General features: G+C 38.0%; 1 protein-coding gene across 1 annotated transcript in view; it reads right to left on the reverse strand.

The window, feature by feature from the left end:
• Window positions 1–26,031, reverse strand: part of DOK6 (docking protein 6) — a 463,681-nt gene that overhangs the window by 172,725 nt on the left and 264,925 nt on the right. The window contains exon 4 of the mRNA XM_049782401.1: window positions 8,263–8,382. Coding sequence (XP_049638358.1) covers window positions 8,263–8,382 — 120 coding nt within the window. The remainder of the gene's footprint in view (window positions 1–8,262; window positions 8,383–26,031) is intronic.

Raw genomic sequence — 26,031 nt, forward strand, 5'->3', positions numbered from 1 at the left:
ATTGTGGGGAGTGTGGTTTCCATGGCAGCACAGGTAAATAATTTAAAAACAGCACTGAGTTGTGCTTTGGTGCACACATTTTTATGTTCAAAGAAGACATCAGACTTGTCTTTGCCTAAATCCACTCATAGACAAAGCCACTTGGTGCTGGATGAATTTGGTCAAATCTTCAGCTGTCTCTGAGTTCACCAGATGGTAACGGCAGAGGTCATACTATCCCACCCAGAGCAAATCAAACCTTTCCCAGAGTCTGCTCACATGGCATTGCTGATGACTCTAAGTGTATTATGACTTGGTTATAATGCTTTCACCTGCTATTAATGATTCAGACCTAAAAACTGCACTCACATATTGCTATCATGCAATATAAATTCTTTATAGACACTGATCACAAGAGTTATGGGATTCTGCAGTGACAGATTTGAATAGTTTTCGAAGTCAGCGTGATTAGAAAATACTCTTAAAAAATATAAAGATTTTTGATATTGTAGGAAAGGATCAGGTGAAATGATACTTAATATGCACTTTTTTGCTGCAGTTTTTCTGAAATCCTGTGGGGTGCATATGTGTGTATGTATGTGTGTGTGTGAATGTGTGCAGATGTTTGATTATGCATCTATTTACTTTCATCCATACCATGTGGGATTCAGAGTCAAACATAGGAAATCATCTGATAGAACTAGATGAGTTTAACAAGTCTAATCAATACCTACTTTTTTGTTCAGTCACACACATTGTACACATAAGCATTAATTACACAACTATTTTTCCTTATCTAATCTCTGCATAAATAAGATAAAGTTTTCTCAAGTGTTGGGGGAAATACTAGAGGAAGAGCAATTTTGAAAATAAAACATTTTCATATGTGCATTTGGTTAAGATAAGCAGAGATTGTCTTATTCGTGATAGGAGACCAGATGAACTTCTCACACTGTAATAGCGACACTTTGTTTTATAGGGTCAGAAGCTTGCAACTTATTTCTTAGGAGAAATTTCACACTGAATTAAGCATATCATGAATAAGATGGAATATCACTGATGATGAATTAAATGATGTGATTTAGAACTGAAATGTATAGAGAAAGAAGTAGATTCTCAAAAAAAAAAAAAGTCCAGAATTTTATTTACTTCCCACTGTGTTCTTCTTGACATGTCTGACAAATGAATGAAAAGGAAAGGGAATATTTGAAGGTGTCAGTTGTTTCTGAAGAAAGTTGTGACTTAGAGGGTGAGGTTCTTATTGGCTAGAGAGGAGCTTTTGAAGTCTTTCCAAGATTTTAAAGACTTCCGCCCAGAGTGTATGTTAGAGGGAGCACTCTAAAAATGTAATTATGAAGAATTTTGAAATTATGAAGACTTTTTTTTTTTGGTTTTTGGTTTTTGGGCCACACCCGGCGGTGCTCAGGGGATACTCCTGGCTGTCTGCTCAGAAATAGCTCCTGGCAGGCACGGGGGACCATATGGGACACCAGGATGAACCAACTACCTTTGGTCCTGGATCGGCTGCTTGCAAGGCAAACACCGCTGTGCTATCTCTCCAGGCCCGAAATTATGAAGACTTTTGAAGAAGTCTTTTGATTAGGAGGTGAAAAACTTGAGATTTATAAGTTGAAACTATGACAATATGCATATGTGCATACATGTATGTATATGTTCCTCTGCTAAATAAAATAAAATGTGTCACAAATATTCCTTCAAAGTATTGAGCTACAGAATATAGGCACTGAAGTGTTGGTACTCCTGTGATCAAACTATTCCTTGTTCTTCTGTGATCTGAAAGGCTTGTTTGTCAAGTTTTAGTGAGCCTATAGCAGTCAAAAAGAGCAGTGAACATGCAGCTAACCTAGTTCTCTGAACCCGGGAGGGTCGCAGACTGACAGAGTGACAGCAAACATCTATCTGGAACCACTTGAGAGAGACACTGAGACTCACCAGTGATTTCAGTGAAAAGGAAAATCTTCTATGGGAGAATTGACCTTCTAATGATAGCACTGAAGATAGCTTGTGATCATCAGTGTGTGTGTGTCCAGAATTAAAGACAATTGACAATTTCCTTCCCAAGCACTATGTATTTTCAAAGGACCATTCCCTTAATTTTTATTTTATTTTTTAAAATTTTTTGTGGGGTCACACCCTGCAGAACTCAGGGGTTACTCATGACTCTACGCTCAGAAATTGCTCCTGGCAGGCTTGGGGACCATATGGGATGTCAGGATTTGAACCACTGTCCTTCTGCATGCAAGGCAAATGTCCTACCTCCACGCTATCTCTCTGGCCCCATGGTTTACAATATTGCTAATGAATACATTGGTCCCAAACCACTCCTATAAGCAGAGAGATTATTTCTCTTCACCAATGTCCCACAGAACACCCTCTCTCCTTTAATCACTTATCTCTTGCTCAGGTAAGCTCAGTTCCTTAGACTAACTCTAGTTCCATCTGGTTCTTCCTTAGCATGTTTCTTTATAGCCCACATATGATCATTCTGTCTCTGTTCTTCTCCTTATAAGTGAAATCATTCAGTATAATACTCATAGTTCATGTAGCTGCAAATTGCATGACTTTATCTGTTCTTATAGCTAAAGAGTATAATAATCTATTGTGAATAAATACCACAATTTCTTGATTCCTTCATCTACACATGAAAATAAATTCAGGAACCCAGGGAAGGATATACCCTTTCAAAAGTATAGATTTGAGTCATTGGTCTAGATGCTGAGAAGTGAGATTGTTGGGTCAGATAGAAGCTCAATACTTCAGGGTTTTTTTTTTATTGTTGTTGTTGTTGTTTTTGTTTTGAGACACAACCAAGACAGTTGAATCAGTCTAATTTCCACCAACAGTGAATGCAGATTACTTCTCTCCATATCCCTATCTGCACTGACTTTTTAAAATATGCACCAATTCAACTGGTGTAGGGTGATTTCTCATTGATCCTTTGACTTGCATTTACCTGATGTGACAAAGAACATATTTTTATATACCTATTGACCAACTGTATATCTTCTTTAAGGAGCTCTCTCTTCATCTTTTCTCCCCATTTTTTGAAGAGCTTGTTTATTTTATTATTGCTAAGTTTTATAAATGCTCTATAATCTTTTTTATCACCTTTTTCAGGTGAGCAGTGTGAAAATATTTTCTCTGACTATGTGAGGTTATTTTTAAATCTTTTAATCTTGTTTTTGATTTTCAATTCAGAAGTTTCTCAATTAGATGTTTATTGTTGTTTGTTCAGTCTGATTCATCAAAGATATCACTAGACTCAATTGTTTTGGGGGGAGAGGCATCCCCAATGATAATCAGTGGTTACTACTGGCTCTGTACTTGGGAATTATTCCTAGTGGGCATAGAACACCATGTGAGATGCTGGGGATCGATCCAGGATCAGCCATATGCAAGGCAAGTACCCTACACCCTGCACTATCTATTTCTGCTACCACTTGCTTCAATTGTGCTTATATATATTTTTTATTCTCTTTGAATTGACATTTGTAAGATGTTAGAGTGAGGTCTGAGATAACTGTTTCCCATGTTACTGACCATTTTCCCCCTAGCACCATTTGCTGAAGAGGCTTTTCTTGCTCCACTTCACACTCCTAGCTCCTCCATCAGAGATTAGCTGACCACACACTTGAGGATCTGTCTGTGGGCTCTCAATTTTATTCCATTGATCTAAGAATCTGTCTTTCAGTACCACACTGTTTTATACTATAATTTAAAGTTGGGCAAAGAAAAGCTTCCCCTCTTGCTTTTTCCTAGGATTGTTTTGGCTATTTGGGGAATTTTATTATTGCACATAAAGTTTAACAGCATTTGGTCTAAGTCTCTAAAAATGCTAGGGGTACTTTTATAGGTATTTTGTTGAACCTGTGTAGCGCTCTGGGGAGGATGGTCCCTCAGACAATATTATTATTTCTATTCTACAAACAGGGGGTGTACTTCCATTTCTCTTATTAGTTATGTTTGTTATTTGTTAGGCTGATTCCCCTCAAAAAAATTTTTTTTAAGGGCCCAGAGAGATAGCACAGCAGCGTTTGCCTTGCAAGCAGCCTATCCAGGACCAAAGGTGGTTGGTTCGAATCCCGCTGTCCCATATGGTCCCCCATGCCGGTCAGGAGCTATTTCTGAGCAGACAGCCAGGAGTAACCCCTGAGCACTGCTGGGTGTGGCCCAGAAACCAAAAAAAATTTTTTTTGTTAGGCTGATTCCAAGGTACTTGTTTTTTGTTTTTGAGGGACAGTTGTGAACAGAAATTTTTTATTTATTTCTCCCTCTACTTCATTTCTTGAATATAAAAATGCCATGATCTCTCCCTCTGTTGACTTTTATTCTGTAGTCTGCCTCTGTAAACATTTATTGCTTTTAGGAAGTTAATTGTTTTTTTTTAAAAAATGAATAATCTTAAGGGCTTCTAAGTATATCATGCATCTAAAATTGATAGTTTGACTTCTCTTTTCAATATCTGGAACATATATTTGAATCTCCTTAATATCTCTTGCTTTTATAATAGCACTGGCAAGAACTTCCAGTACCATATTGAATAATAATGGTGAGAGTGACTGGCCTTATCTTGTATCTGACCTTAGAGAGAAGAATTTCAATTTCACTACTGAGTATGCTTGTAAGCTCTGTGTTTGTGGAATATAACTTGGACTGTATTGAGAAAACTTATTTCTTTTCCTACTTTATTGAGAATTTTATTAGATGATGAGTTGTAGGTCTTGTCAAATACTTTCTCTGCAATTATTGATATAATCACCTAATTTCATTTTTATTATATATATTTTATATGATGATATTGATGCACATGTAAGCTATCTTTGGGTTAATTCTACTCTATATGTAGGATTTTTTTTTTTTTTTTTTTTTTTTGGTTTTTGGTCCACACCCGTTGACGCTCAGGGGTTACTCCTGGCTATTCCCTCAGAAGTCGCTGCTGGTTTGGGGACCATATGGGACGCCAGGGGATCGAACCAAGGTTCGTCCTAGGTTAGCGCTGGCAAGGCAGAGACACCTTACCTCTAGCGCCACCGCGCCGGCCCCTATATGTAGGATATTAATACATGAAAAACACACGTTGTATTTAATGCAGTAACATTTTGTTGAGTAATTGTTTTGAGGGGGACACATAATGGTGCTTAGGGGTTACTCTTGGCTCTGTACTCAGAAATCAATCCTGGCAGGCTCGGGGGACCATACAGGAAGCTGGGGATTGAAACAAGATCAGCCACGTGCAAGGCAAATAAATGATCTATGTGCTGTGCTCCATTGTTGAGTAACTTTGAATCAATCTATTTTCAATTTTTAGTGATCTTTCTGTCTACTTTTAGTATCAGGGTAATGTTTGCTTAGAAAAATTGTTGAGAGGTATCCTGTTTACATGACTTTCTGAAAGACCTTGAGAAGGATTAAAGTATATCTTTGAATGTTTGAAAGAACTCACTAATGAATCCATATGCCTCTGGGATTTGGTCTTTGGGGAGATTCTCTACTACCATGCTAATTTTTTCATCTCCAATACTTTTTTAACTTTCTATGGTATCAGTTGAGTTTCTGGGGTAGATGTTACAACATCTCCTCTTTTATTTTATTTGTGATTTGGATTATTTGTTTATTAGTGTTTTCTCCATTTCTTTATAAGTCTAGCTAATGGTTTAAAGGTCTTGTTTATTATTTTCAAATAACAATCTCTTAGTTGTGTATCTTTTGAATTGGTTTTAAATTGTTTGGTTTCTATTTAATTTATTTCCACGCTGTGTTTTATTATATTTCTCCTTCTGTTTACTTTGGGTTACCTTTGATGGGTTTTTTTTTTTCTTTAGTAGCTAAAGCTGTGCCACTAGATTATTCAGTGGAATCCCTTTTTGTTTCTTGATGTATAGTTGCATGGCTGTGCACTTTCCTCAACATAGTTTTTGATGTTTTCCATGTGTTCTGGTATCGTATGTCTTTATTCTCACTTATTTCTAGGGTTCAAAACTTTCTTCTTTGATATCCTCTTTAACTCACTGCTTTTTCTACACTAAGTGTTTATTTTCCAAGTATTTGAGTTTTTTCCAAGTTTCTGTTTGTGTTTCATTTTTATTTTCAAAGGAGTGTGGTCAAAGATAGTAGATTTTATTCTTACTTTCATGATTTTATGCAGACAAGTTTTGTATGTCCCAGCATGTAGTTGATCTTAAAATATCTGCTATGTGACTAGAGGTAGATTTATATTCAATTTATTATTCAGTTTTTCTTTTCTTTTGAACCATAAACCAGCAGTGCTCATCAGGGCTTACACCTAGCTCTGTCTTCAGGGATCACTCCTGATAGTGCTCAGGTGACCACATAGGGTGCCAATGCTCAAATTCACTTACTTGCATATAAGGCAAACACCCACTCTGCTGTACTATCTTTTTGAACCCCATTGTACCTTCTCTCTTTCTGTCTGCATAGTGTAAACAATGTTTGAGTATGGAGATATTCATGATCAATTAACATAGATAAACTTGTTTGTTTTCTGCCTAACTAACAAAGAGAACTAAATGGCCCATGAGATCAGTTGCAATCATAAGAACATCTGTCAACAGAAAGTCCATGATAGAGTGCTTTGAATGACTTTGACTTTTATTGTCCAGTTTTCAAACTTTAAATAAATATAGTTTTAAGTTCCCCCAATTTCTTTTTTTAACCTTTATAAACAGTAATCATCAAAAAACAGCAACAAGAAAATATTTATGTTGGATTTCTTTTTATAGGGGGCAAATCCAGCAGTGTCAGGAGTCTCAAAAGTTATGGAAACGGGGCTGGAGAGATAGCATGGAGGTAAGACATTTGCCTTTCATTCAGGAGGTCGTCAGTTCGAATCCCGGAGTCCCATATGGTCCCCCGTACCTGCCAGGAGCAATTTCTGAGCCTGGAGCCAGGAATTACCCCTGAGCACTGCAGGGTGTGACCCAAAAACCACAAAAAAAAATTATGGATACTGCTCTTGGTGGTTCTCAGGGGACCATATGCTGTGGTTGAATGGAATCTCTGCTTTCTGCAATGATACAGGGGGATACACTTAGCTTATTGGCTAGCTCTCCAGCCTTCTAATATTGTCCTACTAGATCATCTGATAGTAGGAGATCTAGTCATTTTACTCCAATTTTATAAGTGATGCTAATTATAAAATTGGAAACAACAGAGGTCATTACAGAACTCTAACTTGAGTACTTTAGAGAAGTTATCCAGAATACTCCATAAAGATTCTTCACAGATATCAGGAACCTCTGGTCTATTGGAAAAACAGAGCAATTTTAAAGTGTGTGTCCTGTAATACCTCGTATCATAACTTAATATTCCTTACACTGTGAACTCCTGTGAACTATGTTCGCATGCAACAGTATGTAGTGGTCATGGCTTCAGGAATAAACTGAGATAAACTCATGACACGCTGGCTCTTGTCATGTGTCTTTAGAAGTGGCAGAATTTCTCTCTCTACTGTCACATGAAACACAGGGACAGCATGACTGCTGTGTAAGCCATTTTGATTGTCCCTATTAAGACACCATCCCTTTGAGCCCTTGAGTTTGGACTTGAGCTCCCAGATCTTCCCATGAGAATACAGATCGAGTTATTTAAGCCACTCAGTCAGTTTGGATGAAGATAAAGTGTTAGACAAATTCTTGTTAAAGTAAGTAACAAGATGAGTTAGATTTACTAAGATAGATCCTATATAAAAGCTACCAAGAAAAAAACTTATGTGAGTTAACTTTAATCTATGACTTGACTTATTAGTCATTCATTGAGATGAGTGGTAATTTTGTGCTTTTAATTTTTGTGGTTTGGAGCCATACCCAGTAGTGTTCAGGGTTACTGCAGTCTGGAATCACTCCTGGCAGTGTTCAGACCATATGGGATGCTGAGGATTTACCCCAGGTTGGCCAACAAGGCAAATGCCCTCCCTTTTGTACTATTGTTCCAGCTCTAAAATGAGTGACAGTTTTAAAGAGCAAGAAGTCAGGAGAGTGTGAGGTGTAGGATTTAGGCATTGGGACCTATCACAAATAAACAAACAAACAAACACAAATAAATAATTAAAAGCCAGGTGTCAGGGACAAACCAGGCACCCTTTCTCTCTATGCTTTGCCCTTTAGAGATAATCGCAGAGTACAAGGTGCTCAGTTTACTTTACTGTGAAAATGCTTGGTGTGTGTGTCTATCAGAATCTCTCCTGTTTCCAGTTCTCAATAATGCTGTAGCACAATGACTTCTAAAAAAGTGGCTCATACTTACCATTCTGTTCCCGCTGCACCCCAGCTGCCAGCAGGTCAGGCTCCCCCAGACTGATGTCATTCAGTCTGGTCCCCAGACACTCCATGCACAGATGCTTGCACCATTCCTCAGCCTCCAGCTCTGGAAAGGATCAAACAGCATCCAGGTCAGCATGGGTAGGGAAGGGATCACTTCTGGAACCACCTCCTAGCTGGGCAATAAGAGCTGAACATCTTAAGATACCAACCAAGATAGGGGAAAATCCCCATCTATTCCTGCTGATGTGACACCCTGGTACTAACACTGAAGCTAGGTAGGTCTTTTACAAGGCATATGCAGTGATCTTCATTCTAATTTCCTGTTTCTGATAGTTTTTTTGAAAAGGGGGAGAAAAGACTGAAAAACATATATGTAGAATAAAAATAAATGAACTGTTGAAAAGTGTCAGACTAGATTAGGCAAATCAAGGTTTTCTTAAATTCTGTGGGCTGAAAACTTGATCACCAAGTCATAAGTGGTAATCAAGATCAGCCAGGACTTAGCTAGGAGCATCCAGATGGGGTTTCTGGATACTTGTAAACAACTTTAGGAGAGAATCAGAAGGCTTTGTCTCCTGTAGTAAACTCCAATAATCAAAGGCATTGATGAGAGACATGGATTTTCAATTTTTCATTACTTGCTAATTCCAGGCTTTGGACTTTGCATGAAACATGAGAACATCTAGCTAGCTAGTCTTTTTTTTTTTTTTTTTGGCCACACCTGGTGACTCTCAAAGGTTATTCCTGGTTATGTGCTCAGAAATCGCTCCTGGCTTGGGGGACCATCTGGGACGCCAGGGGATCGAACTGCAGTCCGTCCTAGGTTAGCCTGTGGAAAGCAAACGGCCTAGTGCTTGTGCCACCACTCTGGCCCCTAGCTACAGTCTTGTATCAAGTAAGTGCAAATAATGGTCAGCACTAAGATGGAGCAGAACTCCGTCTTCTAGCGAAGACAAGAAGCAGAGATATGCAGAAAAGTAGGGGTAAAACTTGGAATCAATTCCAATATTACTGCAGAGAAATTAGATCAGAAATTCTATGGGCTGCTGCCCAGAAAAGTTTCTGCCTTTTCTCTGCAGTGTGAAACTGTCGTGGAAGAGTTTAATATAGATTTGACTTCTGATCTATTGTATCTCTCCAGGGGTGACATTGCAACCTTTGCCTTGGCATTTTCAACTCCTCATAAAAAGCGCGTGGTGACAGCTTTTCTTGACTCCCCTGATCTAAACTCCAAGTGCTGTGCTTAAACGCCAGCACTAGCTGACCAGTCGATGTCTTCTAGCTGTGCTTAATCACACGGCTTTAGCATAAAAAATAAAAAGGTCTGATCAATGAGACGTCAAGTGAAATTTGTCACTTATTTTTAGTTTTGGCATGGCCATAAAATATTGTTAGAACTCAAAGGAAAGAGACACAATGTCCCTCAGAGCACTCCAGAGGAAAAATCACAAACTATATTCTCACTGAAAAGACATTCCTTTCATAAGTGTCACTGTTTGCGTATTTTGGGGACCATCTTCATCTTCCTCATCCTCTTTAAAGCTCAAGACACATTCTGTATCTAGGCCAAGGACAAAGAAGCTCCTCTTGTGATTTGAATCATGACTCAGGAGGAGACAGAACCCTTATCGCTGCTACTTAGGTCACAGAAAATCACCTTTTCCAAACACAAGGTCAGGATTCTACAAGTGGGCACTTAGGCATGTTCATAATATCTATCTACATATCATCTATCAATCTCACCTACTATTATCTTCCTATCTATCATCTATCTCCATCTATCAATCTACCTAATATCTATCAATCTCACCTCTCTATTATCTGCCTGCCTATCTATCTATCATCTATCTATCTATCTATCTATCTATCTATCTATCTATCATCTATCTATCTATCTATCTATCATCTATCTATCTATCTATCTATCATCCATCTATCATCCATCCATCTAGATAAATGCCAATCTTCATAAAAATTGTATAGCCAATATTGAAAATAATTTTCACATCTCCATGCTATATATTAGGCTTCCAAAGTGAAATACCAGCAGTAAAATGACATGTAGTGGGCATTTTATCTTCAAGATCCTACCTGAATAATCCCTCCAGGGCTCTGTAGATGGGGTGCTAAGTAATCAATCACACAGTGTTTAGGAGTAAAGATGAAGATGTCAAACCCACCAAAGCTCCTGCCAATGTTGTCTTGAGCCTTTACTGGATATGGGAGGTAATTGAACTTCCTGCTCCAATCATAACTTTGCCCTAACATCCAACACAAAGAGCAGTGTAGGGAGGTTCCACCAAGGTCAAGTCTATTCTTTATGTTTCTTTGATTTTTTATGGGAGGGGCACACTTGTTTATGATTAGGGGTTACTTACAGAAATAATTCTGGTGGGCTTTGGGGACCATGTGTGGTTTCAGGGATCAAACCCACATCTACATCTGCTACATGCAAGACAAGTGCCATACGCACTGTATTATCCTCCAACTCCCAAGGCCATCAATTTAAGTAGGACTCACTACACCACCTCCATGTGGACCTGAGATAGGGACAAAGTTGTGTCCCAGCACACAAAAAGGTCAAAAAGAAATTTTTGCATTTGTTTTAAGACTTAAGCATTTTTTGCTAAAGATTGAAAACAGACAGATAGAATTACAGCACTGTAATTCTTTTTGGCTTGGGGCCCACACCAGGCTATGCTCAGAGCTGACTCCTGGCTCTATTCTCAGAAAACACTTCTGGCAGAGCTCAAAGGCTCATATAGAATGGCAGCTATCAAACCCGGATCAGCTACATGCAAGGCAAGCAACCTGCTGTGCTAGCACTCCAGCCCCTATGTTATTAGCTTTATTCTTTAAGATTCTAGAATCTGTGGAGGGAGATTTGGGACTTTGATGGCGGGAATGTTGCACTGGTGAAGAGGGGTGTTCTTTATATGACTGAAACCTTATCACAATCATTTATGTAATCAAGATATTCAAATAAAGAGAAAAAAAAGATTCTAGAATCTGGAGTACCAGATCCCCTCAAAGTTTCCCTCCTCCCATGAGTAGGTGAGCACTGGTGGGGTTAGGTGGCCTTTAGAGTGGCTGGACTGAGACCAAAAGGTCCCTGAAGACTGGTAGGTGTGCTGAGGGCAGTCCTATTACCGTGATGCCCATCTCTGCCCATCTTCTCCTGGCTTCCTGGCTTTTTCCTGGGTAAAGAATGTCAACTCAGTCTCTGAAACACTGACCTTGGCTGTGTGCATCATTGATCTAACAGACCTGCTCTGCTGCACACAATGTGGATTGCTCAGAGCACTATACAAGCCTCAGCTTTCTGATCGGCTTTTCACAGTCACTTTCAGATGATGAGAATGCTGCTTCATTTGCTCTTTTCCAGGCAACCTCTATTGAAGTCTGTTTTCTACTGCGATTAATTTCTTTTGTCCCATCATTACCATCAGACCTGTGTTTCCTCTATAGAATCGCTCATCTTTCCTCTTTCCATAATAGTTTTTCACAAAAAAGAGATGAAATACAAACACAATCATCTGAACTTACTTTCAAATACGTACTTTCTAACGAACACCTTAAAATTTTTTTTCAGGTTTCTAACTTGGTCTTTACACAGGGTATATAAATAATTAAAATTTTATGGAGAAAAAAAAAGACACAAGAATCTTCTGCTATGTTTTAGTCTGGTTTTCTGTTTCAGAGGGAATTGTATTTTCATCGAAGTATCTTTTATTGCATAGCTTGGGGCTAGCTTAAATTCTCAACTTAGGTAAATAACTTTTTCTCCAGGTTAGAAGCCCAAAGAATGGGTTTATTATACATAGAATTAGTTCAATGAAAAAATGTGGTGCCTTCATCAAGACAAATGGAGGTTGGAAATAATAAGACAAATGTGGAGACACGCTCTAACTCAATGAGTGAATCATGAGACAAATAGGCTTATTGATTGGAGGCAAAATAATGATCAGAAAGTAGTGCTAAATAAAAATAGTTAAGAGTGCAACGATGCTGCTATCCGAGCTCCTTGCTATCCCTCCAGACAGAATTCTTAAAAGACAAAGGTGGCTTTCTTTAAGCCAGAATTGTCATTTGCAAAGTAGGCCATTAATAAATGCATAGCAAATATGTGATTGAACACAAGCTTAATTACCTTCACTAAATTTAGACCTTAAGATAATGACATCAGGGGTCGGGCGGTGGCGCTAGAGGTAAGGTGCCTGCCTTGCCTGCGCTAGCCTTGGACGGACCACGGTTCGATCCCCCGGCGTCCCATATGGTCCCCCAAGCCAGGAGCAACTTCTGAGCGCATAGCCAGGAGTAACCCCTGAGCGTCACCGGGTGTGGCCCAAAAACCAAAAAAAAAAAAAAGATAATGACATCAAAATTAAATGATATAAAATGTGCTATATTTTTGAAGAATAAAACAATTTTCCATTATGTGTACCAAAATAAAAGGCTATCAGTCAAAATTGTATCACAGAATTTAAAATAGCACCAGGTCAATTTCATGTTAATTTACTGTAAGATAAAGAGGAACATAGTTTTGGGAGAAAAGAATAAATAATTGCAGTGAGGTCTCCCTGGCTTCAGTTTTTATTAACCCCCTTATAATACAAAGGTAAACTAATCCACTTTGTCTTAGTCAAATGAATCTTTCAAGAGTATATCTATTTTTATATTCTGTACCTATGTGTTGTAATTGATGGTAAATGTTCTTGTGTGACTCAACTATTAGTAACAAAAGCTTTGCTAACAAGGGAAGGAAAAATGCCCTCCCCCTGGACTCTGCTGCTTAAGAAAAATAAAGCTTTCTTTATGTCAGTTGAAATTTATAAAACTATTAAAATAGACATCATTTGATGATTCTATTATTATTAGTATTAAATACTTAAGACCTACAAGCTACTTCAGTGGCCTTGTGGATATTTTATGGACACCTCATTTTCTCTCTTTTGAATAGTGGGAAGAGAAAAAGGGCAAAACAAAAGAGTTCGAACAAAGCAAGTCAAAACTCAAACTTCAGCAAAGATCAGAGAGTCTCTGGGTCATCAGAAAGACAGTTCAAGAGAAGTGAGATGCAATTGGTTATTTTTAAGATGGAGGATGTGGTGTTTGCTAAGTTGAATGTGTAATTCTGTAGTTCCCATGCTGCTCCAACAGTCCCCAACACTTCCATCTTCCTTTAAACCAGCTTTCAAACTTGACCCTCAGAATTCAGCACCTTTAGATCCATGTGTAGATCTATTTCCTTCTCCGTTTCCAGAATACTCTATCCCCACTTAAAACCCACAGTCCCCAAATTACAATAAGTTATTGATTGGTCTTTTCTCTCCAAATAACATGCTTTATAATCTGCCTGAGTCCAGAGGATGTTGTGGATGAGACTCATTAGTGTATCAAAGAGTACTTGGAAGTAGAAAATAACACAAGAATAAGAAACTAGGGAGTAAAAGTCATTTCCCAATTTAAGACTAATTCTAGAATAAAAAGATGATTTGGAAACTTGTCAGTTTGGGGATATTTTCTCCTTATTCCTTAAGGCTCTGCTCTATGGAAGTTTCTCTTGATGCCCTATTCTAGTGGAATTTAGTTAGAGCTTTCATGGTTCACAATTGGCTAATCTAGATAAGATATATTTATTTTAGGAATAAAAGAAATATTAAATATGATTATCTATCATTCCAGTAATTATAAGATCTCACAATCAGATTATCTTATTTTATTAAGATATGTTTTTCTTTTAACTATATTAGTAGTGTTTATTTTCAAGTAAAATTAGTATAGAAATTCCCTTTGTTTCTATATGTGTTATCATTTTATCAAATTTTTAATTTTCTATAAAGATATGGCAACAGAATCCTAGACATCAACTTAAAGCCAATAAAATGTTACTACACAAAAAAGTATCTTTTTTTCCTGTACCTTATCATAACAGTTTACTAGATTCAATAGCAGTTGACATATTGAATTTTTGGATTCAATATTAGATCACTATATTTTACTCTACAATGTCTCTTTCTGATCTAGAGGATTATGTCAGGGCTTTGGTATGTGGGCTAAGAGCATATTGCTACCATCTAAACTCCATTCAAAGTAACAAATGAGAGAATCAATCCACAAGTTCCTCTTTTTCCTGCAAAAGTCTGTGGCAAAAGCTTAAGATGGTGGTCAGTACATCACACAGAGTTTACAACCACTCAGAGAAAAGAAGAAAACAAATCATCACTTACAAGTAGTCTACAGATAATGATTTAGTGTGTGGGTGAGAGTCTAGTGTTACAGATGGAATAAGGATGCAAAAAACATGACAAGAAAGAAAGATTAAAGGATGCTTGGTAAGAACTTAGTAAAGACTAGTGAGGAAACTGCATCAACACAGTGGAATTTTCTACAGAGATATTGGGACAGCATCCTATTGCGAAGCCACTGTGGTGATAATGAAAGACTGTCCAAGCAATGGAATTCTTAATAAATTACAATATTCAATGTAGTAGTCATAATCTGCTCATGAAATTAATGATCAAGTAGAAGAATTTTAAAGGAAAGATCTCCTTCAGATCTCTTCTGCCTTGTTCCTTTTTGGGGGTGGCACACTCCACCTGTGCTTGGAACTTACTCCTGGCTCTGTGCTCAGAGACCGCTCTTGACAGTGCAGAGAAGAGTATCTGTGGTCACAGGGATCAAATTTGGTTGACTGTGTGCAAGGCAAGTACTAGACTCACTGTATTATCGTTTGGCCCCTCAGAGCTTTTAGAACTTAGTCCTGCTTCATAAGATCTTGATGCAAGCCCTTTCTATGTAGTCAGCATGATATGTTTGGGAGCAAAATGAGGATTAGGAGCACTATTAGAAAAAAACCCGTTGTATAGATGTGGTTATTGAAGATTGTGTTCTGAAATCAGATGGAACTCAAACCATTTCTTTCCAAAACCAGATTTAATGTGCAAACATTTGACTGTAACCATGGATTTGAATCAGTCTCAATGAGTTGGAAGGCTATAAAACCCCAGAATTCCTGAAAATTACAACACCATAATTTTTGCGTAGGTAGACTGCTAAGGACTTTCTGCCATTTGGAACTGTATGTAATGAGTGTCTGTTGTTATAGCTTCTGTTTGAAGAAATTTTTATATCACATATCTGAACACCAAAACAAATGCATGTGAAAAACATACATGTCATTCTATAAGAAAAATACACCAAGCAAGCAAGTTGAAATACCAAGATGTGATCATTAAAGTATAGTAAATATCTACTTCTACTTCTACTTGTACATATACAAGATATATACATTCACATACATATATACATAAACACAGTAAGATTAGATCTTATTGGTGCTTACAAAATTATATATTACAAAATTATATAATGAGGGAGATTTTTTCCATTGATCACTATTTGGGGAAGATATCTCGATGGAAAACACTAAAACCAACTAACCAAGAAGAAAAGTAGGAGTTAGAGAAAATAATCCCTTCTGAGACTAAGGGACCCAAGTGGATGACCCAAAAAGAAGGGATGGATAATAGAAGACATATTCTATAGAGGTCCAGATGACATAGAAAATGCAAGTGGTGTATTGGAAGGGCATATGGTATGGAGAGAGATATAGCAGTCTGTCAGTTTTATGGTTTCTAAAAGAGAAAAAGAGAAATGAGGAAGAATGCCCTTTATGAATATGTTGAGGTGAGCATTGAGTGAAAATAAAAAATGATCAGACCTTGGGGCCTGAGAGATAGCCCAGCAGTAGGGCATTTGCCTTGCATGTGGTTGACTGGGATGGACCCCTGTTTGAACCCCAGCATCCCATATGGTTCCCCGAGCCTGCCAGAGGCAAGTTCTACGTGCAGAACCAGGAGTAACCCTTAAGCACTTCCGGGTGTGGCCCCAAAAGAAAAACAAAATAAAAATGATCAGACCTAAATATTCAACCCAAAGTTAATGACAATAGAATCAAGAGACCCAAACTACAATAATTTATACACAAAAGGGACCTGTTACACTAGCAGTCCAGGGGACTAAGGGTGGAGGTATGGAATGCATGCTGGTAACAGGGACAGAGGGAGGTCAACACTGGTGGTGGGAATGACCCTAATTCACTGTCACTATGTGCCTTAAATATAACTATGAAAGACTTGTAATTCACATTGGTCTCACAAAAATTATTAATAAAAAAGAATACATTGAGGGAGGAGAAAAGAAGAAATGAAAATTGTGGGATTCCAGAGACATAAGGATGGCACAATATTAGAAAAGTCACTGTCTTTCCCCTGTCATCAAAGCCAACAAACTAAACCTTTGCTAGACTATTTTGTTGAACTGCCCTAAGAGAATATGAAGTTGTAGGATTCTTCAAACATCCAACAATGCGAGGGATCTGCAAAAGCCATACAAATCTACTGAGAACTACTGCAGAAATTCAAGACAGAAAAATTTCCACAAATTCACATCTAGTTAGGAAACTTGCCTTCACCCCTCTCTACTTTCCTAAAATGAAAGCATGATGCAGAAAAAATTGTAAGTGAGCACTCCCAAAATAGCTGAGTCAATTCCAAAAAAGAACTTTGGGATAGGAAGAGTCTGCTTAAATTAAAAATTCAAAAAATGGTAGAATAGGACTTATCAAAAAGAGGAGAAGAGTAAAAGGAATCTAGAAGTAGAAGGAAAGTCCAAAATTAACTCTGAAACACAAAATAAATTACCAGGTTCTTAAAAAACAGAGAAAACCCGAGTCTCTACATATATATTGGCCAAAGTCATAAAATGAAAATGGCTATAAAGAAAACGGTCTGAGACACTATCCCAGGGACTCGTCCTTGGATAAGCACAAAGACCAAGGCCACTAACCACAGAAAATGAATTAAAATGACACGGAGGGAACAGAACTTCTAGAACCACAAAGAAAGTCTTCATCATAAGTTCCACTCCCTGACCTGTGCAGATACCGAGATCTCTAGATACAGAGGCCTGATTTTATCACCCAGGATGGAGCAGAAGTCTTCCATACACCACAAAAGAAACAAAGGGAGAGTAAATGAACCTGAAAGGAGTCTATAGTTAATCCCATGACAATATACTTCAAGGGTGGAGAAACCCTGTTTCTCTTAGGCCAAGGGAATTCCTTTTTGAATGACCCTAATATTTACTGTGCCTGTGCAGGAGGGAAGAAAAAAGAAAAAAAAAAAGTCAAAAAGCACAATTTTTTTTTATTTATTTATCTAGTTTTTGCCAATTTATTTGTTTTAGTGTGGTTATTGAAGTTGTCTTCGTTCATATTTATTTTTTCTTCTTCTTTTGTTTTCATCCTTTATGTGCTCTGCCATGTTTTTTTTTTTTATCTCAAGACCATGTCCTTTATGTGGTGTTTATCTTTATTGTTGGAGTGTTCACTGGATGTTTTATTTGACACTTCGTTTTGTACTGTTGTGGTGTTCCACCTCCTTTTTCCCCTTCGTCTCTCAAAACTAGGATGAGACCTTCCAGAAGGACTCCACCCATTTTCGGCGTATTTGATTTTTTCCCCAGTTTATTACTTTTCTCTTCTTCAAACAAAACCACACAATCTATCTAGTCCCACCTCCCAACTAGAGTGGGAAATAAGGGAGGTACCAAGACCAAACAGGTGTAGGACCACTAAGTGGTTAGCTAGGCACAGAGAGGATCACTTATTCTGGCAGCCCCGGGGGTGAGGGAGGAGGATATGGGAGGTAGGACGGGAACGGAGGTGGAGGGAGGACAATTCGGTGATGGGAATTCCCCTGATTTCATGTTAATATGTACCTAAAATATTATTGTCAATGATATGTAGGCCACTATGATTAAAATAAAAATTATATTAAAAAAAAGAAAAAGGTCTGAGAGAATGGGTAGTTATGGGAATGAGCCAAGGATATGATGGTTTGGACAAATATGTCATTGGAAAGCTACTTAGGAAATCTCCATAAGAAATTATGAGAGCTGCAGGATTGTTGGATGTCTCTGTAGTAAATAGAAGGACACTAAAGATGAACTAAAGAGGAATAACTCATTCATTAATAATTTATGTGAGTATAAGGAGGTAAAAATATTTGACTAAGTGATTAGGAAAAAGCAGATTTGAAGACAAGATTTTTTATTAAGTATAGAAATATGGAGACATGCAATCAAAGAATTATTCAAGCTAGGTCATCAGAATAGATATTTAGATTATATTTACAAAATTGGGGGGCATCAACATATAAAAATTTATTCAATATTTTTTGGCATTTGGGTCATACTCTGGTGTTCAGGGCTTTTTCATGGCTCTGGGATGAGGGATCACTTCTGGTCGAGCTCAGAGATCATGTCTGGTGTTGCTTGGGGGTTCATGTGTAATGCTGGAGATAGAACCAGAGTTGTCTTTAAGTGAGACCAGTACCTTAAACCTGTATTTTCTTTCTCTCTCTTTACCTTGCTCCTATAGATGACATTTAATCATGTACTTATAGATAGACCAGGCACCTGAGAGTTCAGACTCAGGCACATCTCCCTGTCCTCAAATTAAGATCTGAGAAAGGAGGAAGAAGGAAACTTAGAAGTTGACATTCATAGGGGCCAGAGAGATAGCATGGAGGGTAAGGAGTTTGCCTTTCATGCAGAAGGTCATCGGTTCGAATCCCGGCATCCCATATGGTCCCCTGAGCCTGCCAGGAGCGATTTCTGAGCGTAGAGCTAGGAGTAAACCCTGAGCAGTGCCAGGTGTGACCCCCCCCAAAAAATGAAGAAGTTGACATTCATAGAAAAAGAAACCAAATTAAATATGAATATCATGGCCAGAGCATGTTTATTGGAAAGATAATGATTATTTTGTGCTTTATTGATGCATAATTGACTAGTAAAATTGTAACTTAAAGTGTACACCAGGAATAAATACTGTGTAAACACCTGAATGGAAATACCACAATAGAATTCATGAAGACATGTACCATGTATATGTATATGTATATTCTATTTTTTCAATGAGAACATTTAAATTTTACTCTATCAGCAAACTTCAATCAGTAAGACTGAATCACCAGCTATAGTTACTCGGCTGTGAATTACCATAATTTTGCTCTATAAGACACATCTGACCATAAGATTTTAGACAAGAAAACAAGAAAAAAGTATTCTAAAGCAAATAATATGCTAAAATATTTAATAAATTATAACAGAATATTTCAACCATATTAAGTGAACAGCAGTCAATGTGACATTAAGAATCATTATGACTGTCTCTCCTCCTCTGAACTCAGGCTTCAGCTCTAGGTGGCATTTACTCCATAAGATGCATCTTTTGGGGAGAAAAAGTGCATCTTATATGAAAAATATGGTAAGTCATTAGGCCTCACTCTTACTTTAAGGGTTGAACTTGTTTCTAAGGGGCCTCAACCTGAAAATATGGTGACACAGTGGATGCTCAGGAAGAGAGGGATGGAAGATCTTTCTAAGAGCAGAGATATCTCCGACTCAGGCTGAGGATGGTACAAAGTCCAGGGGGGCAGACTTATTCACAAAGACTGATGGAGTAAACAAGTATGTCTACAAAGGTCCACAGAGTGATCTGACACTGATGACAAGTCTCCGAATACCTATGGACAGCATTCTGCACAAGTCTGTCTTCTGGGTTTTTGCTAAAGGAGAATCTGGACCATTAATAGGCAGTTGTTTCCTCATTCAGTCTCCTCATTTCTCAATCAAATTCACAACAAATCTTGTGGCCATCTTTGACTTCCTCCCTATAACTCATTGTTTCTGTTACATCTTACCAATCTCGTCAATAATTTTATCTTCAGTATGTATAAAGGAGAATTTAATGTCTTCAGGATAAAGTCCTTGTGTTCTTGCTTATATGCTCACAAGAAGCAATGAATGAAATAGCAGAAAGAATTGACATAGGGAATGATCAAGTGAGGCAGTGAATGACTCAGTGGGCATTCTTTGTGTGTGTGTGTGTGTGTGTGTGTGTGTGTGTGTTTTGGGTCACACCCGGCAGTGCTCAGGGGTTATTCCTGGCTCCAGGCTCAGAAATTGCTCCTGGCAGGCACGGGGTACCATATGGGACGCCGGGATTCGAACCAATGACCTCCTGCATGAAAGGCAAACGCCTTACCTTCATGCTATCTCTCCGGCCCCATCAGTGGGCATTCTTAAAAGACAGAGTAAGAAGACTGGAGAAATAATACAGCAGGTGTGATCATTTGCCTTGAATGCAGTCTACCGGGGTTCCATCCCTGGCACCCATCTGATCCCCTGTGCCCCACCAGGAGTGATCCCTAAAGGCGAACTGAAGAGTAAGCCCTTTTTTCATAGACCGCCCTATGGCCACTATATTATCATAGTTAGCCACAAGCCATGGTGTATATTGGTGTGGTAGCCTTTGTTTCTACTATTATAAAAGTCACATCTATGATATAGCCAGTTGAACAAGACATTCATTGGGGCTGTATCCTTTGGAGAGGAAGAAAGGCATTTTGTATTGAAAATGTACACAACCAAACTTCTGAAGCCCAAAAGTGGCTGTTGTGTGCTTGGTAAGCTGGATCTCGATCTTCTCTTTAGCAAGTATGTGGGCATTTGATCCCTACTGGAGTCACACGACTGAAACAATGGATTGATATTTGTTGAATTAATAAGAATGTAGCAATAAAATTTCTATGATATTTCCTTTAAATATTGAGTCTGAGTCAGTTTAAGAGAGGACAGAGTTTGAGGTGAGGGATACCATTATTTTTTGTTAAATGATTGCAGTTAAAGGAATGTATTTACAATGATGTTGAATTTGATGACATTATTGGAGACAGTTATCTTATCTCACCACACCAAAGTGTCCCAGGCCCTCCACCCCTGCCTCTGGGTCACCGCCACTCCTTCTATCTTTAAAACCCCACAAGTGGCTTTGTACTTTCCAATGGAAAGAAAATCTTTCCTTCTAGTTGCACATTCGGAGAAGGAGTCATTGGGACTATGGGTATTGAAATGCAAATAATTAATGAGGAACATAAAAATGATAATTATTCTGATAATTGCAGTTAGATAATCATTAAGATTTATATGTTCCATTCATATGATATAAGTATTACAAAGCTCATAAAGATGGCTTTTCAAAAGCTACTATCACGTTACAATAAAATATTAGGTTCATATTAACTTCACATTCTTTGGGAATAAGGATAATATATTATCCAGAAAAATCATTTCTATAGGTCTGAAAATTTATTTTCTACTAATGATTTAAAAACAAAGCTACAATAAGCAGTTAACTTAAAGTTAAAGGAATTATAACCAGTCCAAAGAATAGATTTTTGAAATTGATTTGTAGTATCTTAATGCAAAAGAATATTTTAAAGTTCCATCTTTATTTTAAGTCACCTCTATGTCCCCATCCAAACGTAATGTAATAACTTAGAAATAGATTTTTCTCTCTTTCAGAAGAATTTATTGAACTGTATAATAGAGTTGAATGAGGATTTGTCCTCTGACATTTTTGATCCAGTTAAAATTGCCACATAAAAACATCCGAATATCCCTAAATTGTAAAAAGACTCTAAAGAGAGCCACATATTACTCACTAGGTAAAAGCAATGGTGTGAGAACAAGTAGGTTGTGCTCATATGTGAGAGTCTCATACATCTCTGTGCAGAAGCAAAGCAAAACCCCTTACCTCCCAATAAATGGCAATGAGCAAGCTCAGACAGGGTAGCCTAGGATAAATAGGCGGTACTGTGGTTCACCTATTCTTTGCTTTTGGAAAGAGAAGCCATGGTGTCTGTCTTCATTTTATAAGCAAAGAGAGCATGTATGTGTGTGTGTGTATGTGTGTGTGTGTGTGTGTGTATATGAACTAGTGCATATGTTCTTATGCATCTGTGTTAAAAAAAAGTGGTAAGACAACACCTTTAGACTAGAGATTGGGGTGTTTCCACAGCACCGAAGTGATTGGTCTCTTTATTTCTAAGTTGAGTATGTACTTCGGCAGTAGACACACTCTTGACAGTGGAATGAGGAACAGGAGGCTAAATGGAGAGTAATAGGTGGCATGTAAGGAGAATGGTGTTCTTATCCATTAGATGGCAAAGGCATGGGAATTTATTGTTCTCTATATATCAACTTTGCTGATGTTCAGGGCTATTTCTGGGTAAACTGGAAAAGTTCATTTCACCTCACCAGAAAAATTTCCAAAGCTATCCTAGTATGTATGCAGGTCTGAACTCAGTAAGAGAGGAGTAGAGGCTGGGTAATTGATATTCATGCGCATATATGTGTGGCCCATAGTGGTTGTGGGGCATCTCCCAAACTTTATAAAGTGCTCATAGGTGGCAGCTACAGAGCACTTGTCCTCTGAGAATGGCAATAATGTTGGCCAACGAAAGCTGATTTGGTGCCATTTTTTTAATCCTTTATTTTAGGGCTCAATGCCACAAGGAAGCCAGTTTGGAGGGCAAAGAGATCTGAGATTCAAATTAAGTCCCATCTTCCTCAAAACCCAAGTTACATTAGTCGATATAAAATCCAACTTTAGGAAATTTGAATTTTAAGGTCAGATAGTGAAGCAGGAGTGGGACAGTTGACAGACACAGATAAGGCAACAATAGAAGAAGTACAGAAGTTAAGATGTCTGCCTTGAATATGGCCAACCTTGGTTCAATCTCAGTATCCCACATGCACTCCCAAATACTGTCAGGACAAAATCCTGAAAGCAGAGCCAGGAGTAATCCCTGAGCATCACTAGGCAAGGCCCTGAAATGTAAACAAAAGAATTTTTTTAAAATATAGATTGTAACTTTATGATAAAATGATATTTTTTATTCCTACATGGAATGAAATATAATGTAAGAGCAAAAGACATTATCAAAGAAAGTTGTTTGAAAATATTAAAGGAAGATTTTTATTAACAATTACACTGCAATTAAGCCAAATATGTTATTATTCCAAAGGAAAGGAAGTAAATTACACAACTCTTCATAGAATTATGTTTTTCCAAATTTATTAATGTCCATCAGCAATCAGGGTTCCACACACTGTTGGTACATGGGCATTAAATTGGGGCTCACTGTGGAACATCTGGTGATTCTGGTTTATAATCTAGGTGAATTTTTAGGCTGAAGAGAAGTTTGGGGTCCTGAAGCAGAGCATAGCTTGCAGAATGGGGGCTTGTGATGTGTCAGGATATAATTTGATTTAAGGATAGTTCTGGAACAGGCAAATTTCCCACATCCAGCTCTGGTTTTCACTATCTTTCAAAAACATTCAGAGAAATCTGTAAATAGAAGTTGACTTTTTGGGCAAGAGATTGAGAGTCCAGTGAGTAAGGTAAATGCCTTGCACACACCCAACTTGGACTCAATCCCCAGTTCCACAGATGGTCCCTTAAGCACTACTAGGATTAATCGCTGAGTATAGAGCCAGGAATAAACCCTGAGCACTATTGGATATGACCTCACTCCACACATAAATAATCAAATAGAAGAAGCTGACTTTTTCATCCCTGTTTTTGTCAGTCACCGAACAATTATTGAAGAGACCAGAGAAGCAAACCAATCTTCTATGGAATTATCTTTAAATAACTTCTCAGTAACTTAGAGATACTTCCCCACAAAAGCATATTTTGCTTTTCTTCACTGGCATTGTAGATAAAGTGATAAAACAGAAAAATCACCTTATATTTGGAGTATTAGAGGTGAGGCCATTATACCCTTAAAATCCCTAAGAGCCAATACTGCTGTGCTCTGTGTCCCTAAAATCTAATAAGTAAACACAAAACTGAGTGAAAGAGCAAGATTGGAGGGAACCTTGGGATCATTGATGGAGAGATGCAGGCATTGATGGTGGGTTCAGTGCTGGAACATTGGATGCCTGAAATTCAATTAATAGTAACATTGTTAGTGATGCTGCTTAAATTAAAACTAAGAAACAAAGGAATGAAGGAAGGAAGGAAGGAAGGAAGGAAGGAAGGAAGGAAGGAAGGAAGGAAGGAAGGAAGGGAGGGAGGGAGGGAGGGAGGGAGGGAGGGAGGGAGGGAGGGAGAAAAATAAGGAAGAAGAGAGAAAGAAGGAAAGAAGAAATAAAGGAAGGAGGAGGTAAAGGAGAAAGAAGACAGAGAGAGATTACCTTGAAGCTGAAATTCATTTGCTACTTCCTACCATTTCTACAAAAGCAATTATTTTAACATAACTTGAGTTGCCTATTGTAGCAGTGAGTGCGGCTGTTTAGCCACTGGAGAATTGACAATAGAGCAGTATTACACTGGCATGGCGTAGTTGCATCCTTAATCATTGCTTTTTTTGCTTATTTATGGATTAGTGTCATTTTTTTATAGCACGGATTTTCCGTCTGACTATAAAAGTCTCATTGTAAATCTATAACTGCATAGTTATGCACATTCTGGTTTGATTAAATGGTTCTATTTAAAGTGTGTTCAAATATTTTCTATTTGTTCCAAGGTAATGCTCATCTCACAAAGAAGTTTTTAGAGAAAAGAGTGAGATAAACCAGCAGAAATCAGTCAGAACTCGCAGACTATATCTAAAGTAGCAAAAAAATATTTTTTTTGAAAACAGAAGTCCTTTCACAAGAAGTGGAAATAAAAAAATTAAAAATCAAAACATTACTTCCAGTGCAAAGGTCAGAAAAGTATCTCAGATAAATGTCAAGGCTGATTGCCAGTCAGAACTACAGGAAAAAAAATAGCAGAAAGGGATAGAAACAAAGAAAGAGCAGTTCCTGGAATTCTGAGTTTAAATACTGAGGGAGTATATGCAGTGATTATTGAGACAGTGTTGGGTAAAATAGGTTAGTCACCCCCTTTTGATCACTAGTTGACTCATGCTGAGCTAAGAGGCTCAGAGTAGGCCTAGGTGTCTGTAATTCAGATTTCTGCTCAAGATGACCAGGAAGAATCTTCTGCAATGCCCCTACCGTTCTGCGCATGTGCTGACATGTTAGATCACTTGTCTTTTTTGAATTGTTCTGTTTTTCCTTTACATTCAATCTGTGTGCTCCATGTTAAAAACCAATTCAGTTCGACCGTATATTAGTTATAGTTTAAGAAGCAATAATGTTAGGCATGCCAACCCAAACTGATGAGGATTGTGAGTTCTGCTGCATTTTGATAGTCCTGGATTAGAATCAATTCAATTTTTACAAGTCTTACCAGGACCACCACAGGGAGAACTTCAAGACGATATTCCAGGTTCCTACAGGAAGAGGGCGCTTCCCCCTCCTCAGGCTCTCTGAGCCAGTTTTAAATTTGCCAAGGGTTCTTGCTTGCTTGCTTTCTAATGAGGTGCTTATGCATATAATCTGATAAACTCTCAAGTGTTATTCTGATCTCTTCAAATGTTCCGCATCTGCTGTCTCCTCAGTTGAGATGCAGTTCAAGTATAACAAATATACTTGAATTAGCATCGATTCATAAATGTCTCCATCACAGACAGGGGAAAAGGGTCACTGTGGCTCAGAATCAATGTGCAAACGCCCTCACAGGCCCAATTCAAGCAGTAGAGGGAGCTTGTATAAAGTCTTAGTCCTGCTGAGTATCTTTTGGGGAGAAGAGTAAGCAAAAAAAAAAAATTTAATTGAGTCATTATGAAGACCAATTGGGTGAAAAAAGTCAATAACTGTATGAACACCCATTGCTGGAAAGCAGACCAGGAGATAAATGGCTCAAGCTCTCTGGAGATTTGCACATGGAAGGCAGAACTAACCAGCAGCAATTTCACATTCAGTATATTGGGTTTGACCATGTATTCCC

This window comes from Suncus etruscus, chromosome 10 (assembly GCF_024139225.1).
Source record: "Suncus etruscus isolate mSunEtr1 chromosome 10, mSunEtr1.pri.cur, whole genome shotgun sequence".
NCBI lineage: Eukaryota > Metazoa > Chordata > Mammalia > Eulipotyphla > Soricidae > Suncus > Suncus etruscus.